The sequence below is a fragment of the Dermacentor variabilis genome, chromosome 11 (genome assembly GCF_050947875.1).
Source record: "Dermacentor variabilis isolate Ectoservices chromosome 11, ASM5094787v1, whole genome shotgun sequence".
Lineage (NCBI taxonomy): Eukaryota > Metazoa > Arthropoda > Arachnida > Ixodida > Ixodidae > Dermacentor > Dermacentor variabilis.
Window position 1 is genome coordinate 59,484,317 of NC_134578.1, and position 19,026 is coordinate 59,503,342.

Below are 19,026 nucleotides of genomic sequence, written 5' to 3' on the forward strand. Positions count from 1 at the left end.
TATTGTGTTCTAAAGGAACCAAATATTAAACATGGCAAGTTTCAGGAACCTTTATTCAGCCAACGCGGCCCAAATGCGAAAACATACTTTGGAATCCCTGACGTCACGCTGACGTACCGGTGCTGAGGCTCTGGCGCGAAATTCAAATACTGATACTTGGACCTTCATTTTCTCATCTAATAATCAAACAATTTTTTTGTAATGACTGCCTGCAGGGTTCTCAAACAATGCTTCATTAGTCTAAACTGATTTATTGTTTCACTTTAGTGTCCATTTAACCTTGGTGTCAAACGATAGTGTTTTCTCGGAACATAACTGGTACAAATAAAGCAGAACTGTATTGGGTCAGTTTTTTGTTTCTCTATAGCAAACATTGGTGTCAGGAAATCGTATGAAGCGGGATTGTATCAGTGAGGTTTTACAGTATATGTGCATCACAAAAACACCCACCTTGAAGTAGTCGATAAACTGCTTCAGGGTGAGCTCTCCCTGTACGTCAAAGTGGTCCCACATGGTGAAATCACGGTCGTTGAACTGTTTGACCATGAAATAAATGAAACACACGTACGTGCCTTAATTTATTTTCAACACTCGTACTCTGTCACTTGGAGTTGAGCAGAGATACACAGTGCGATTTCACATGCAATCCAATGCATGGCTAGTCGTATGAGCAACTGCATCTGAGAAGTTTTCAACAGGTTCGAACAACAAGCATGAACAGCAAGAACTAACAGACATGTACAATGTACCATATTTACTCAATTCTAATGCACACTTTTTTCCATAGAGGCTCACTAAGATGATAAAATTTGCATTAGAATCGAACTGAAACCAAAACTGCTATAGGTGGTGTGAAATCCCAACCTCCCAATCTTGAATGACACCTTCCAACTTCGACGCTGTGCATTGCTGTACTGTGGGTGCCAGAAACTCCTACAAACGCTGGAAGCAGCAGTCTACTGTGGCTTGCATGCAGTAACCTTTCTTTTTCCAAGTGAGAACAAGGATGGCCGTTACAGCAAGTTCATATTCCATGACATTTTCCTGAATTAGCACAACTCAGAATGAGGAAAGAAAGAAGAGACATAAGAAATAACACATAAGGAAAAACATTTGACAGGGGGCTGCTCCCCTGTCTCCTGTTTTTCTTTTTTCTTCTGTGTCTTGTTTCCCTTCTCTCATAACGAGTTGCACTAATTCAAGAAAAAAAAGGAGAACAATCTGTCATTTCTTTCTTTTACAATAAAAAGAGAGGGTTACCCCAGTGTCCACACTAAAGAAGACAAGGTAGATGTACATGGTTGGTCAAGCGATTCAATGATTAAATGGTTATTACCGCAGTTTTGCACACTAATTCACACTAAAAATGAAAAACATTTGACAGTAAAGTCAGGGTGCGCGTTATGTGTAAATTTTGCCTTGAGATGCGTCTTCAGGGCAGCGTGCACTGTACTGTTGTGAAGCCCCACCTCAAGGCAAGGTTCTCTGCCATCAGTGTTTCATTATCTCCCATGAAACCCCACCCCTCCCCACCCTTGCTTGTTTCAAGAAAAGCCACCCAGACAGCACAAGGCCTGTACACTCTGCTTTACAACGTCATGCTTCGAAGGCTGACCGCCATAGAATCTAATGGGGATGTTACTGGGTAAGCTGCGATGATTTTGATGTCCTTGCTTTAGTCATGCTGGACTTCGCAACGGAAATTTCAGCCCTAGTGGCATGATACTCCTTCCTGTCCTTTGCAGGTCACAATTTCGGGTTTAGCCGTAGTTAGCGAATAGGGCACGTGGTGCCGGCAAACTCGAACTCAAGTCACAATGAGCTGTGCTCAAATGGCGGTCCGGGCGCAGCAGAAGCTCAAGATAAAGCTGTATTCACAGGACGGAGCAAATCATGATTTGAGCTTGCGGGTTGCATATAACGTTATCATACGCCAACCATGCCCGTAACGATCCCTCAGTCCGACAAAGTGCGATATGGCGGAGAGCCAATAAACCACTGGGATTTACGGCTTGGTTTCATTTGCCCATTCGCACTGCCCATGTGAGGGCTGCTCCGTCCACACTGTCATCCTCTGTTGTGTAAATGCTAGCTGGGACGAGATTCGATTCACGTCACATGACTGATTTGCCTGCGATCATGTTTGTTGTGTGAATCCAGCATTATCAGTAGGTATCATCAAAGAAGGAGGGGTAGGGAACAGAGCTGCTGGCTGAAGACATGGTGTGGACGGGTTGTGGGTCCGTGACTAGAGACTGCATTTGCAAAGCTTTGAGTGTTGTTATATGCAATATTTTTACGCTGGATTATAACTGCAGACTTTTTCTATTCTTTCCCGGCTTATGCAGCTGGGGGTGAGTTATACACGGAAAAACACCGCACATGTTTCTGTTGTCTCTTCCTCATGTTTATTATTCACTTATTTCATATCTTAATTGTATCATATATCACATGCAATTACAGTAAAACCTCGTTAAACCGTAGTTGGCCAGAGCTCGGAAAAAGTACGTACTAAACGGTAGTACTGCTTAACCGAAATAGCATGAGATTGCCCCCTTACGTGTCAAAAACGGAACTCAGAGCGACTGTGATGAAAGGGGAAAAAAAGATGCAGTATTTATTCACTTCCCGCGACAAAAGTGTTATTTTCGTTTGATGCCGCAGCGGCCTAGCAGCGACAACAACGGCCTCAAATTTACTGAAGCTGCGAGCCAGCTTTTCAGACAGTTTCCTCTTCTTGGTAAACACTTGCATGGCAGATTCCTCGTTGTCATTATGTATTCTCTGTGCATGAGCGCGGTAGCGCTGCAGAAGTCACGGGGCGCCTTTGTCATTGCAGGGTGCTGTTCTCGTCGCGACGATTGCATCCATGAGGCTGACATAGCGTCCAGCTTCTGCCACTCTCAGGCCTGAATTGCCCGTGCTGTCGCTTTCCATGTCGTCCTCATCACTGTCGCTAGTCGACACTTACGGCAACAACGGAGGCAATGATGGCGAAAAGTCGAACCTCATAGCAGACATCTCTTTGCGGTCACAGCAGCGCTGCCGAACAACTGCTTCACACTCCAAATGCCACACATCGTAGTCAACAGCAGATCCCTGTCGCATACCAGCGCTGACTTCTTTGTGTCAGGTTCGATGGCACGAACGACGTCTAATTTTTCTTCTATGCTGAGCACCTGGCGTCTTTTCTATCCGAGCTTCAGTATGACGCGAGTCCTTAATTGCACGACGCCACAACACTCTTTGGCACGGCGCCGAAATGATGATGTGTCCTCACGCGCCAACGCACAGGGCGCTTGGAGGCCGTTGTTCCAATCTCTGAGGCTTGTTGTTCTGCCAGGCTGCCCAATGTACACGACGCACGGCCATGTTTGCACGACGAAAAGCGGAAACACTACGTGCTAACCGATACGTACGCAATAAGCTGGTGTGGTTTATGTGGATACAAAACACATTATGTTCAACAGCTGCCAAGTCGGGCATTTGACTTTACTACTTCTAAACGAAACTAGCGTTTAAGCGGGTACGGTTTAACGAGGTTTTACTGTATGTCTACCCTGCAACGCCGGAGGCACTCGTACCCTTCCCAAGTCTTGGTAGCCATGCGTATGTCTTGGGCGACTTTTTTGCACTAGGGCTGCCAAATTCTGCTCACTATACTGCTGCTCCTGGCGGGCATGATACAAATCCTGCATTAGGATGAGATGGGCCTTGCGAGCTTTACCATCTTGCCGTATCTGGCATGTGCTTTGGTGAGATGAACTTACTATGTGTCGGTGCTCTAATTGGGACGTCAATCGCCCGCAGCCTTGGCTTGCTCACGTTCCCTCCATTCAGCATCAACAGCTGTCTTATGATGCAGTGGCATGTTGCCATTATGAACCCCTTGCACACAACAAGTTACTGTGCTGCGCTAGGACTGCATCGACGGCGGTGCGTCAACATGGTCACCACAATGTTGTCGCATTTAAACTAATGCGAATATTCTTCACCTGTGCAAACAGTGCAGAACACTGTGTAACTTTTCTTTTTTAATTTGTCGCTAACCCATTAAAGGCTTATTTTTGGTATCATATGCCCTCGTAATATTTATTGGGACCGTAGCGCTTACGTGATGCGGACAAGTAAGAAGAAAAAGGACGGGTGCTAACATTCAACTGAACTGAAAGTTAGCACCCGGCCTTGTTGTTACTGCTTGTCAACCAGGCGCTATGCTCCTAATAGCTGTATCAAACCAACTAGCCAAAAGTCTGCGCCCCTAATAACACAGAAATGTGCCTGATGATAGCGTGATAAATCTAATTATATAAAAGTGATGACCACAGAATGTTTATCTCCAGATGTGGGCTTCGACGACCTGAAGTCATCATGATCCGTTAAGGGGTTGGCACTACTTGATACCATGTCTTCATTCATTCTACGTATGCTAGAAACTTAACAAGAACATGAAAAGGCAGCATCTCTAAAATTTCACTAGATTTAGCTAGTATTCACAAGTTTTGCATGTGCTAACCTAAATATCGAATACCCTGCCCCACACGAGCAAAACTTGACGCGAACTGCCTGATACCTTAGGTTTTAATGGCATTTCACGCACGAACAGACAATGAAATTTACTCTATTGTCATTTGCAGCCTCATGTGGTTGCCACAACTCATTTGGCTATATATTATATTACACAGCACTGCAAATAGGGCTTACGTCAAGAAACTTATATTTTATGCGTAACAAAAGTAGCTTATTGTAATCCTGTTAACTAGATCCTTCCTTGCGGTAATGCCTGTAAAGGTGATGCAGGTAAATAAACAAATGGTGGTGTTAAAAATCAGAATAATACTGTACTAACAGCCCCTATAGAGGTGCGCCAGAAGAATGGGGGCAGGGAAGGGTGAAATAGCGTTCTCACCTTGATCTTCTTTGCAGCAATGGGCTCAGAGAAACCAAAGAACGGCAACGCCAGGTTGACAAAGCTGTTCTTGTACAGCTCCAACTTGTCGTGTCCCTGTACCAACTACGGAGTAGTGACAAACAAAACAGCAAGAATGTTACTGTTCCGGAATAAACAAAACTCAAGCAAGTTGGTTTGTTATCAGGAGGTTATGGGATGGCAAAACAGTGAAGGAACCAAGAAAAAGGAGACCCTCCCCATTCTCCATTTTGAAATCATGCATGTACAACAACAACAACAACAAATCAAATCAGTGTTTGCTTTTTCTGAGTCAACTGTCATGTATTTGGCGCTTTAAACTACAGTACAATGATCCCAGAAGAAAAGTTAGCTGAGTGGCCAAAATGTAATTCTGAATGACACAGATATACATGCTCACTCATGCAAACGAACATATACCTGCATAACTAGAAACATATTATTCATCCTTAGTATGTGGTGGCTCCTAGTAAGGTAAAACACATACAGATGAACGTGTGAATGCATAAGTAATTAGCAGGATGTCTACCAAGTTGACATTTCAAAATTCCCTGAGTTCTCTAGGTTTTCCCCGAGTGCCTTTGCAAGATTCCCTGAGTGACGCAGAACTTTGTTTTATGTCAAGACGTGCTGACACCATGCTGCCCCATGCTATCACTATCTAGCAAGCATATTAAAAAATAATAATACACAAAAAAAGACTTAATCCAGTTTGAATTGTAAGGATTAGTGTTTATTTTATTCAAAAAAGAAAACAGAAACGAGGGGTTAGTAAAATGCACAGCGAATGAAATTTCTTTGACAAATATGGTAAAACCCATTTCAAATCGAGTCGAACATTTTCAAATATGAATAAAAAGGGGGATGCACACAGAAGGAAATATTTTTAATATGAGATATTCCTATAGCAACCGATACCAAGCTCACTGGTATGAGGCCCGAGCTTTTTCACAAGCGAGAGTCTCTCTCAGCCCGCACACAATGCCTCAGTGTTGCGTTTCACTGCTTTAAAGAGTTTATTTTGGTTTGGATTAGGGACACCTGCCTTTTAGCATTAGCCAACATTGTTTTTTGAGCTCAGGCTCTTTCAAAGAAGCGACAGCATGCTTCCCTTAGTTTCCCGTTCATTCCTCAATGAGACGGCCCTTTCTGTTATCGTCCTCCTTCTGCCGCGCGTTTGCCCCATGGACCATTTAAAGCATCCTATTTGTCAGTCGTACAGTCAATGTGCAATTTTTCGGACTCCCTAGGGGCCATGAAAACGTTTGGAAAATAGGGCAGTCCGAAAAAATAAACACCCGTCTCTTGCTGCCGTCAAGGGCTCAAATCGCCGCAGGCACGTCCGAAAAAGCCGTGAAGGCCTGCCAGTACACTTATTGAGCATATCGGTGCTCGTACTGTGACAGGAGACGGCGGGGGCACGTGTGTATAATTAAGGAATACATACTGTGTCCCGTGACAATTGCCCCTTCCTAAACTTGTTCAGCTTCACCACAATACTTCCCGTATGCTTCACCGCGTAACATCGCTGTACTACGGCGAAGCTAACTTTCGGGAACCTCCGTTCTGCAACGCGGTACTTTCCGAGCTTCGAAGCCAATCGCAAGGATTACAAAGTCGGAGTCAGTGCCATTGCTGTAAACGGCGTATTCTTTCAATGAAAAACACGGCACCGAACGGCAAGACGCTTTAAGGGACCCTGAAACGATTACAACGATTTTGTACAAACACACTGAGTCATTAGGGTAGGTTTTTCTGATCGTTAATTGATGCATCTAAGTGCTCCGAGTAAAGCCTGCAATTTATTATAAGGTTTTAAAAACGTTCATCACTACCGATCGCAGCACGTCATTCTGCTGAATTTTCAGCCGCCTCTGAACGTTTGACGCAAGTTGCCCTAATGATGCCAATAGGGCCAGCTATCCGATTGGCTGCCCAGGGCGTGTTATCAATAATTTTTCCATCTTTATGGTGAACAAATGTTGTTCGTAATAGTTGGAATGTTAGTTAATTTGTTTCTATAAAAAGAAAGCAACATAAAGAGAATCAACAAGCACAATTAATTCCTCACTACACTTAAGCACTTCCAGCACAAAGCAAGTGTCATCTGCTTGTGTTACAATGTGCTCCATGTTGACGAGAGCTCTGCAGTCAGTGTTGATCTCTATCTTTATTTTCACAAGGACCAAAGTTCGAACTTGTTAAGTTGTGGGCTGCAAACGTAGCAACTGGAAAAAGGTCAAGCTGCGACAATATGGCAATATGTCAAGCAGAGGAGTGGCTGCCGCGCATCGGACTGTTGCTATCCAATTGGCGCCAGGATTTGTGCATTTGCGGCTGTCACGTTACGCCGGAGGACTACCACCACGATAGTGTTTTGCGCGTCCAGTATTAGGGTAAACACAAGCGCAAGCAGACTGGGCCTGGCCGTTTGACCATGCTGTTTACGGATGAGCAGAGGCGCAAACGTGAATGGTCTGCACGGTGCAGCCACCTGGTGGCAAGAGCTCAACCAAACACAGTAGCTTAATGAAGTGCATGCTGCTTTGCTGGTGGTGTAAATTTTCCTCAGGAGCATAATCGTGAACAGTTGTTTTTGTAAATGCTTAAAATGCTTCACACTTGGTTAGAGCAATATTAGCTCTTTGTTTGGCAGGTTAAGGTCTGTACCACCAGGTGGCTGGACCATGCAGACTGGTCAGGCCGCTCACGTATGTCTATGCTATAGCTCCTTCATCAGCTTGCGTTTATGCCTCCACCCATCCGTCGAAATGCCCATCTCTCCTGTGGTTACCGGAATACCGGACACGCTTGGCACTGCGACAGAATGCTTGCAATGCTTCGTTGCTTTGATAGCTCTCACTTGGGGTCGACTGCCAAGCGGCTGACGGAGAGATCGGATAGGCGTCGCATGCTTGCTCCTAGACAACCGGAAGTAGACGACATGACATGCCATTATGACACAGAGCCAGTGAAGGTGGAGCTTAGCGCCAATCACTCAGCGAATGAGTCGAGGAGAAAATGCATGGCTATGAAGGAGGGTAACTTGTAATCATCCGTAGCCCCCTTAATATGAGATGCTTCACACAAATTGTGGTGCGAATGATTAACCATAGTTGTACCCTATGCATCTACAAAATTTGTCCGAGCCATTTCAGGGGTCCTTTAATGGCGAACGTTAAAGCAGTGGCCTAGCATAGCCGCCTACAGCTGCCAAAGGAGAGTGCCGTGCGAGAGTGCCGGTTTGAGGCGGCGAGATAATCAAAATGGCGTTGGTGGTGGCTTCGATTAATGCCTTTTCAGCCCTGCAGTCACGGCAAAAAGTCCTGAAAATCGGACGACGAAGTGTTCCTGCGTACGAAATTTCATACGTTCTTGTACACTGACCCTATGGGGTACGTGGTGGTGCCGCGAAGCGGTCCAAATTATCAAGCATGTGTGAAAAATCAAGTGTCCGGAAAATCAGTTGTTGACTGTACCCTGGCAACTCCTCCAGCCAACGACACGGCATCAAGGAAAATTTGGTACGATTCCTCTCTGCTACTTGAGCCAGCATTAGCGCAACTTTAGTTTCCTATCAATAAAATTACAGACAACTTTCCCTGATAGAAGCATAAATTCCGAGTTTTCCTTGAGTACTTCCAGACTATTCAATATCCCAGAGAATTCCCAGTTATCCCGGTGGGTAGACCCCCTGGATTAGTAAGAAATCATTAGTTATTGGTATGAGGTGGATTGAAAAGCTCGTTTGGGGAGAACATTAGGTGGACACAGAGAAAGAAAAGATCACAAACATAATAAAATTATTTTATCCTCTCCCTCACTTGGAAAATTCCCCACTAAAGTAAATAATTTAGACAGAGATATGCATTCTCTTTTTCTTTTCATTTTTTATCAGTTACCATGCGGTGACTGAAAGAAAAAGATTATCAGTACGAGTGAGACGGGGCCATAGAAAGCTGCAATATCAACACTGACTTCTAACTACTGATAAGCTTTATACAACTGTGATCAGTCATTTAGAGTGCCACATAAATACACACTAACACAGCAAGGAAAGAACATTAGAACAATCAAATGGAAAAAAGAAAGCTTCACACATGAAAGCCCAGACATAGATTACAACACACAGAAATGGGCATGTAATGTCAATATAAAAAAATTAAGTAATTGAAAGTTGGTGCTGGTCGTGCTGTTCTTTACGCTTGTGCCGTTAATTTGTTGCTGTGATGTGATACTAGCGTTAAGGAATGGGACACCAAACAACGATGACACCACATGGCACTGTCACCACAGTGAGATCAGCACCAGTCTCCAGTGTCACCAGTTACCAGATCAGCACCAGATCCAGTCTCTTAGTGCTCGTATTGCATAATAAAAAGAAAAAACAAGCCCAAAGCTATGTGCTTGTTACAATTAATTACCGTCTGACCCAGACCCACTTTACCTTGTAAAGCTCAAGGCAGACGAGACCGGCCACCAGGGATGTGGTGGTTGCAATGGCGGGGATGATTTTGCCCGCGATGAGCTTGCTGTGGTGCCGGTCGGCCAGCGGGATCTCATAGTTGGAAGCGCGCAGGTTAGACGCTGCCACAATGAAGTCCATGTGGAAGTTTATGTCATCGTCCTTCTCGAACTCTAGGGGTGTCACACTCACACCTGCCAGTGAAGACAGTCGAGGCAGCTTCTCGATCAGGCTGTTGAACCGATCTGGGTCTTGGAAGAGCAAGCAGTCAAGCGGAGACAATTAACTCGGGGCTTGAAAATGATTACTGGAGTTGAACATACTCATATCCAACCCAGACATACCATATTTATATTTGGATATAAGGTAACGTTATTTCCGCAAGTTCTTAGCCTCAAAGTCATCTCCCGCCTTAAGAGGTATTCACACAAAGGACATTTTCGCGGGGGACATGGGTGAAGTCAAGTGACGTCAGCCGTTGCGAAAAATTCCCCGTAGACATTTTCAGCTTACACGGGATCAGTGTTAGCGGACTACTCTGGCAGCTTCTGCTCTGAACACCACTCTTCAATTCTTCATGTTCACGTTGTTGTACACTTCAGATGTGGTGTCCCAAAGGCATGGAAATTGTTAAAATAATAAAGTGGCATTGTTGCTTAATTTGGCCACCGCTGGGGTGCACATGCAAAGTGGATTCCCAAATGTGACAGTTCTGGCAACCACAACAATGACGTGATTGCGATACAGTTACCACCCTCTGGAGAAGCAACTTGGTCAAGGTTCCCAGACACCAGCACGAAATTCTGTTGCCTTTCCTGCCAAGCGGGGATTGTTTGTTAAGTCTGGATAGAAGGTCCCCTCTGGAAAGTGGGGGGGGGGGAGGTGAGGAGGAGGTCATCAGGGAGACCCGGGCCTCTCCGTGAAATGAAACTTGTCGCCTATTTTCATAAGCAAAAGAGGCATACAAGTACAAGCAGCGAAGCGCCCATTCCTATCTCGCAAGAAATATGCACTTGCTCTCGAGCAAAGAAACTAATCTCCCTAACATTTTGTCACAGGTGAGCATAAACATTATCGATAAATTTCACACTCTGAATCAGGCAAGCGACAGTAGTGTCAGTTTTTTTTTTCCTCACTTGAAGCAAACAGGGAAATTTGCTTTTAGATCCACGCAGAACTACTGAGTTTGGAGTGAACTGTGAAGTGCCACTGGTGCGCGTTTGGCACACAGAAATATGAGGGCAATTGTTGTAATTCCGTAGAGGAGCACGGCGGGCGAGCCTCATCCGTTTCCTATATCAACGATCTGCAAACTTCTCTTGAGTGCCACTTTGCATAGCACCGGACAACGGAGAACAACACTGTGGCCGTATAACGTAAAAATGTTCCATTCTGATTTTGTTCCAATCTCCTGACGTCAAATTCACATAACCACCGATGCAAGCATCATCAGGCGGTGAGATGCAGCATTGTTGGAACATCCAAATCAAGTGCCCTCCATGCTTATAGGAGGTCACTTTTACTTCATTTCAAAGCGAATAGCATTGCCTAGCTTGACTCGTTTTTCTTATCTAATCGGCTCAACAAAGGTGAGAAGGATGCAGAAGTAGAGAGGGTTTCAGTGGGGTTGGGATAGCGCAGTGAAAGTAGATAAGTGGATAAGGAGAACAGTGCCGGCATCAGCGATTGGTCCACTTCTTGCTTAGCTTGCGGTGGCTGCTCGAATATCGCGACAGCATGCAATGGAACGATAAAAATAGCGTTGAAACAGATCCTCAGTGAAGAAGACCTGGCAGAGTGATGTCACCGTCAGGGGTGGGATTGCCCAAAGTCATTTTGCAGCAATTTTTAGAGCAAATAAAACTGCGTTTTGGAGCAGTTTGGAGCACGCCAATCTGAATTTTTGTGGAACAATGGAATGAGGAATATGGCAGTACACTTGAAAACCATGATGCAGCAGAATAAACCAACACCAGCGCTGTACTGCAACTGCCTTAAGCAACGTCTTAAGCTGAATTTTGAAGCTGATTATTACAATAGTGAAAACACCTAGTACATGCGAATATTGGCAATAGTGCCTGTAGATTTTTAACTTGTGGTAGCAATCACAAAAAAACATGCATTCTGCAATACTGTGTCTGAAATTACGAAAAGTAGCAAAGGACATTTTTAATAAGCACACTGTTCATTCATGTCTCGACAGTGTGCAGGTAGTGCCTGGAAATGTGCTTCACCAACAGACCGTACGGAGAAGTGAGAGTTCTGAACTTCGGTGGTTTATTACTGCAACACTCCAGGCGTAGTTCTGCCATCATCGTTCTAGCAGAGATCTAGTGTTCTCTGCTGACATATCCCATTGACAACGTGGGTGGAGCATCGCTATGACCACTGATGAAGCACTATAAGAAACGGCATTGAAAAAAATCATTACTATAATATCGTGGCCTTAAATTTGTTGCTTAAGAAAATGCTAAAAAACATACCCAACGTTTGACACAGCATGCAGATCTGTAAATACAGAAATGCAGAAAACAGCGAAGAAGCAAGCTGACGAAGCTACGTTCCCACATATTTTGCAAAGTATGTGCACTTTATTGCTCTTTGTCAGGGGTGAGAGTGACACTCTGCCTGCATTATCAATAGAATTCGCTACAAACTTGCGGCCTTGTCAGTCGGGGTTTCGAGATATGCAGAGTACGGTGCATAAGTATTTCGCGACAAGTGCTGAAAGATACATGGAGTTGACACCGAGTCAGGAAGAAATTTTGACTTGACCGATATTTCGAGATATAGGAACTCAAGTTAATGAGGGCTTACTGTGTACACCATATTTATTCTATTATAAAGCAGTCCGTGGTTTGCATTATAAGGTGATGATGCAGTTGAGGGACCCAAGAAAAAGAACTTATGTATGTGCACTAATATAAAGTGATACAGCAGACTTGCGCTAATTAGACTCCGGTTAATTAGCCTTTTCATTTAATTCAATCCCAGCCGAGGGCTCCAGTTGGTGCCAATGCATTTCTATAGGCCAATACTTTCTTCATTTCGACCCTAAATTGGTCTTCGCCAGATAATTTGAACTTGAACAGTCAGCGTGCTCCTGACCCCTATGGTGACCCCTCTAGTGGTAGCACCTGTCTCAGCGAGACAGTGAATGCACTAAGGCCACGTCATCTCTCCTTGAAGACGCCTATATTCGGCCCCCCTAGGAAGATTTTGAAGCAATAACCATAGCTCACAATGTTTGATTAAAGTCGGTATTTACCAGATTCTAACGAGTGCCTTTTTTGAACAAAGAATATCGGGCTGAAAATTGCCGGGGCGGTGCAGTCGGGCACTAAACCAAACCAACTTCGCAATGTTCGTATGTTTTGCCATTTAACAGCAGTGCGCTGCAGCGAAAAAAAAACAATGTGGCGAAGCTGACTTTAGGAAACTGGCTGCCACTGTCCAACAATTTTCTTGTTAAAAAAATGGGTGCATGTTAGATTTCTACTTTGTTCAGAAGCTTTAACGTCATTTATATAGTTTACTACTTTGAATATATAGAGAGCGGACGCACGTTTGATTTGAGAGCGTGTTAGAATCAGGCAAATACTGCCAAATGAATCGGCCGTCTGTTCAGTACACACATGTGAAGCAAGCTTCACGGCAGTGCTGCTGTGAAGCTACACTCACATGTGTGCACCGTGCAATTAACTTTTGATGACAGTAGCGTTTCGTTCGTGTCAATCTTTTCACCTGGTAGTGTGTTTGCACACTAGTTGGCTATGGCTGGCAAACAACTATGCCCATCATTTTATCGAATGGTGCAAACCCAAAAAATAAAGTCTTGCTGCAAAATCTCAACGAAAACAAGGCCGCAAAAAGTGCATACACTTATGCCAAAGTTGTTAATTTGTTAGAATTGAAAAGCAGACAAAAATGTTGGACATAACGAAGGTATTTTTGTGGTGGCATGTCACTTTGGTATAATGTTGTTTGATTGCACATAACAGGCAAAGTTTTCGCTGATGAGAGGACCCTGCGGTATAGCCACTACACACCCATACCTTGCAACTGCAGCCACAGATGTGAGCACAACTCATGATCGCGAACGTACCAGCAGTCCCTCCAGTATCAGATGACGTGTCGTTCTCGGTAACCGAAATTCGCACGGCTGACCGTGGCCTGAACAGGGGCACCGTAACCTGCCCGAGGATGCGACTGATTTCATGTCTGTCCATGCAGTTGGCGATGCCATAGACAGTTGCTCGCAGGTTGGCCGCGGCCACAATGTAGTCCATATGAAGGCTCTGTGAACCACACATGTGCGAACATGCAAAATAAAAGAAGAACACTTAAATGAGGCAGAGATTCATAGGGAAATGAAAACTTCGAGTGATTAACAGTGGCTGAATTAAGGCAGCCTCAGTGTGGAGTTAATGTTTCGAGATAAGAGGACTAGTCCTCCTTTGAGCAACTACTTTTTGGCAAAGATTATTTTATTTATGACACCCTAAGGTGCATACAGTACATTAAAGAGGGAAGGGACGAAAGGGTGAGAATAGAATACAACATAAAATAAAACAAAGTATTGAAAACCGCAATGATAATAACAGAGAGATGCAGCTTCAGCAGCAGGACATCAATATAGTAACTATGTACACATAGGTTAAACATCAATATGAAGAAGTCAGTAAAATTGGTATTTTACTTCGGCGTATTGAAATTCAACCTTTTTATGCAAATATGTACAGCTGCCCACGGTCTTTTCTTACATGGAATGGATTGAAAAATTTCAAGAATCATCGGGCAATCTGAAAAAACAAATTTCAACGAGAGAAAAAAAATAGTTTTGTTGAAATTGAGAGCAGCAACCAAAAATGAAGTTTCATGTCGTGTTGATGATATCTTCACATTGGCAGTACAAAGCGAAGCCTATGACACTTTCGTGTATACTTCATCCCCGTGGCTGATAGTGTCACCTGTAGAAAGATGATGCCAGCATGAAGAATGCAGGCCGAGGGGTGAGAACACCTTCTGCCTCTCGCTTGAACGTATCTCCGAAACACAAGACTAATGAATAAAGAGCATGTAAAAATAGCACGTATTCGAAGCTCAAGACTACGCAACCTTCAGCGCTAAAAGCACGGGAAGACTGCTACGCAAGTAGTCTGGTCATAGAAGTCACACTTTGTGCCTTTGTACTTCATGTAGCTACTAGAAGAGTGTGAATACCGAATTATAAACTTCAATTTAAATCAATAAAAAAATAGAAATATTGAATGGAATACAGAATATTAGAAGAATTTTCACAAAATCTAATGCTTACAAATTTCGCGCAAGAAAACTTCAGTGCTGTACATGCTTGGGAGTCTCCCAGCATTATATAGAAAGAATGTAGCAAGCTATTAGTAACTAATGTACACAGAAATCAAGATATACAGTATGGTATACTTTAATTAAAGGGACCATCAAATAAAGGGACCACCAAATTAGTATGCAGGCTCAGTTCTAGTACATGAACGTCTGGAAAATATTTCTTTTTTTGTCAATACAATTTTGTTGCAAAGAATCAAGGTTTTTTTTTCTCTCTGAAACCAATGAATTCGCGACGTTCCATTGTATTGAATACTAGTGAGGTTCTCAGTTTAATAGTGAACATGTCTTTTGCGGCAATCTTTTTTTTATTGCATAGAAAGTTTTGCTTTCTAGTTTTTTTTCCAATACACTGAAGCGCTGTCCCAACTCTATGGTTGTCGAATTGTCGTAAGGCCCACCAGTGCGAAAGACAAAAGGACTGTGCATCACGTAACTTGATCACCATTCCAGGCATAGCCAGCGTCGAGTGTAAAGAGCAGGCATTGTCCGCACCGTTTCATTGTCAGGTTTGACACTATTTCCCACCTGTATGATTCTGAAATCTATACTCATGGACAACTTTCTGTGGCCATGAAGGGAAAGCTACGGGGGCATGGCTGCTGCCCATGTGTTACCATGCCAAATAGTCCGGCAGCATTTGACTGTGCTTTTGGCTGCTCGGAATGGATGCTGGATTGATGCAACTTCCACGTGCGATGGTTTCACGCTTGCCCAGATGTGGAAGGGGAAAGCCTCAAAATAAGTAAACTTTTGCACTCAATGGTGTGCTCTGTTTTATTTAACTGTTGCTAATAAGGCGCTTATGTTTTTCCTCTTCCCCAGTCGAACCTAACGTGTATTAAAACACAGGACTCTCTTCACAAGTGCTCTCACTTGTGCGTGCTTTGCCTCCATAGCTACCCCTTCTAGCCACAGAAAGTTGTCCGCCAGTATAGGAGTGTCCCAGGAAGTTTGCAAGATGCATGCGAGAGAACAAACGCGAGCAGTGAAAGAAGCATTTCTAGCTTTCGTTCTCAATTCGATCTCGACCGAAAATCCTTAACGGCGCTGGTGCATTTATATGGGCCGAAACTTTCGTTATTTCGTTTTTGAAATTAGTCTTGCTGAATATTTAGAATGTGACCTGTCAGCCTGCACATGCCTGACCCCTATGGTGACCCCTGGCCTCATTCGTCTCGGCAGAGATTAGGGGACAGTGAATGAACACATGTTCCAACCCATCGAAAACGTCTATTTTGGGCCTGGCCTAGGTACATTTTCGGGCAGTTACGGTAGCTCACAATGTCTGATTATGGTATTTACCTGATTCTTACGTTTTCTCCCCTATGCGAATTGCTCCGATAACAGTGTTCGCAACGTTTTTCTGCTTTGCTGCATAACACAAGTGTATTGCGGTTAGGCTGACTTTAGAAAAACGGCAGCCACTGTGCAATACTTGCACAGTGGCTGTTGTTCCTTTTTACTGCTAAAAAATGGGAGCGCGTTAGATTTATACCTTGTTTATGAACTTTATGTTATCTCTACGTTAAATTTATACCTTTTGACAGGCAGAAAGCGGATGCGCATTTGATTAGGGGACACATTAGAATAAGGCAAATATTGTCCAATGAATCAGTAGTGTGTTTTGACGTTTCTTTTGCATCTTGTTTAATTTGACACGCCAGATAAACTGAACGATTTCGTCAGTCATGTCAGGGTCTAACTAATGAAAGTCGACTGCATAGCATTTAGCAGTGAAATCATATAGTGATTTGTTAAGCATTACAAATACACACAGCAACAAGTGAAGTTACACCTCTAGCCTATGTTGACCTAAGCACTTTTAAAGAGAATGAGATCCCAGATATTTACATTGACTTTATATGTGGTGACCTTGATGGGGAGGTGTAAACAATGAAGGATAGATCAAATAGCTTCAAACAGATTGAATAGTTTAATGCAATGGCTGCTAAACTCGGAAATCCGCCAGGTTGGAGTATTTAAAAGCAATTTTCGAACGACGTGACAGCCAATATGCGAGTGTAAGTTTAGAATTGTTATCAGCAGATGGCATTGGGTGTTCCATTTAGATGTGATTTGATTTTAAACACTTTTAGCTCATATCTGCAGAATGTTTGCACACACATTCCGAAATCTATGCACCTTGAAGCAGCACAGTGGCTGCATTCCCACCTTTGATTCTGCTGAACTGTAACAAACAACATCCATTATGGCAGCGCAAAGTATCCATTGAAAAAATAAGAAAAAAAAAACGAAGTGAAAGCAGGTGGGAATGTGCTGTGCATTGCTGCTCTTTACATACCTGAGTGTTTTACGCTTTTCTGGGCAAAAACGAATCTGAAATAAGCAGTTAGGGTCCTGAACTGTTCATATTTCTTTAGCATTTATCACCGTAGAGCACAAATGTGACAGCAGAGGCTCGCATAATAATTTCGTCGGAGGGCACCGCAGTGCATGCAATATTTGGTAGCCCATGGGTTAAATAGCTAACTCTCCCCCTTTCACAAATGAGAGAGGACATGGACTAAGTTGAGGGATGAGCAAGGGCATTTAAAACTTTTCAAGGAAGTGATGAGCTGTGACTATGAGATAATGGGGGCGTGGGAGAAGGGTATGCTGCAGGTTCTTCCAAGAGGTAGGGGCAACAAAAACCAAAAAAGTTCTTCATATGTAACTAAGCCTTGTCGATCTGGTGGGCTTAGTTTTTCCAGAAAGCGGAATGTAAGAAGAAATAGGAGGTGGTGAGAGGAGGTGAGGAAGAGTTTGCTGGAGGGTCGTGCTAGTTTGGGATACTGTGGGAGTTGAATACATTCGGACAGAGAACAAATGCAATTTCTAAAGCACAATTTCTTTTTAACCTGCTAAATTATTCAGACGAACCTGCATCGCTGCCACACATTTCATAGAACAACTACAAAGCATCAGCCAAAATTCCAGTCGTCACACGGATATCTCATCACTATTTATTTCTATTTGTCTTTGGTGCCCATCATTCTAGCTGTTTAAGGCAGAAAGCTGGTCCAGTTGGTGGTTATTCGTATAAAGGGACGTTGCACTAACCCGCAAAAAAGGACACATACAGGAACATGAAGCACGCGTCTTATTGCCTATATATTTGTGTCCTCCTGAGGATAAAGCCAGTTGATACTGGTGTTTGGTGTGTCTTTTACATCTTCCTGTCTGTGTCCTTTTTTACATGCTAGTGCAATGTCCCCTTATACATTCCAGCTGTGGCTAGAGAGCAGGGTGCCTGTACAAAGCACCCCTAAAGAACAAAGCCCGTGAATTATTTTCATATATCTAGAACACATGGCACTAATACCCAAGAAAGTTGACGGAAGGACGGCCGTTATGATAGCTTAAAGGAACACTAGGGAAAAATATTACGCCAAATTAGATCAACAGGTTATTTGTCTAGAAGTCTATCACCGTTTTTTGTGTGCCACCGACATTGTTTTACAAAAAACTGCCTCCAAGTCCCACTGCTGTTTCTTAACCTGAATTACCTGTACCAGAACAAACAAGTTGACGTAATTATCGTGCGACTTCTGTGAAGAGATATACCATAGTCCAATATATAGTCGCTTACCGATAATTTGGACAAGCTTAATAATTCAGACAGTTCCGCAGCCCCACCATTAGCCCCCTAGACTTATGTATAGGGACAACCGAAATTTCACACACCTTACAGCTTGCCGTATGATATATTGTATTTGGACTGTACGACCCCGTGATAATTTGGCCACCAAGTCGAGCAGAAATAGCAATGTTATCATTTTGACACGATGCCAGCAGCTCTTTGAAACCATAGCTAGTATAGCAGTTGCCGATGAGAATTCGGGGCATGCATTGACGGTAGTTTAATTTATCTGTAGTGACAGCATGAAAACGAAGGAGGTGCAGGCCGCAATCTTGTAGCAGTGCCTTTTCCTTGATCAGCTGATCTCACTGATAATGTGCGCGGAGCCCTGCTCTGACCACTGACGAAGTGTGAAAAGCATGGAATGAAATAGCATAAAAGGCATCGCTAGAAAATCGTGGTCACGGAACATCTAGGCCAAACGGAAACATGTGCGCACCACAATGCATCGACAAACTTGGGCTGCATTCTTGGGCAATCCCTCTGTAAGGTACTTTCACTCTTGCGATATTTAGCATGACTAGCACCAGAGCCGGCAGGCAGCAGCGTTCTCGCACTGTGATAAGATGGCGTGCTTGGCACTGCGCTAAGAATGGCATCACTCGTAGACGCCGATGTGTCTTG

At 43.7% G+C, this 19,026-nt stretch overlaps 1 protein-coding gene across 2 annotated transcripts in view; it reads right to left on the reverse strand.

Moving 5' to 3' along the window:
- The window catches only part of LOC142564752 (ubiquitin-like modifier-activating enzyme 1), a 96,507-nt gene that overhangs the window by 14,424 nt on the left and 63,057 nt on the right, over positions 1–19,026 (reverse strand). For both annotated transcript variants that reach the window (XM_075675900.1, XM_075675898.1), the window contains 4 exons: positions 13,501–13,693; positions 9,378–9,646; positions 4,910–5,014; positions 451–534 (listed from right to left, as the gene is read on the reverse strand). In XM_075675900.1, coding sequence (XP_075532015.1) covers positions 451–534; positions 4,910–5,014; positions 9,378–9,646; positions 13,501–13,693 — 651 coding nt within the window. The remainder of the gene's footprint in view (positions 1–450; positions 535–4,909; positions 5,015–9,377; positions 9,647–13,500; positions 13,694–19,026) is intronic.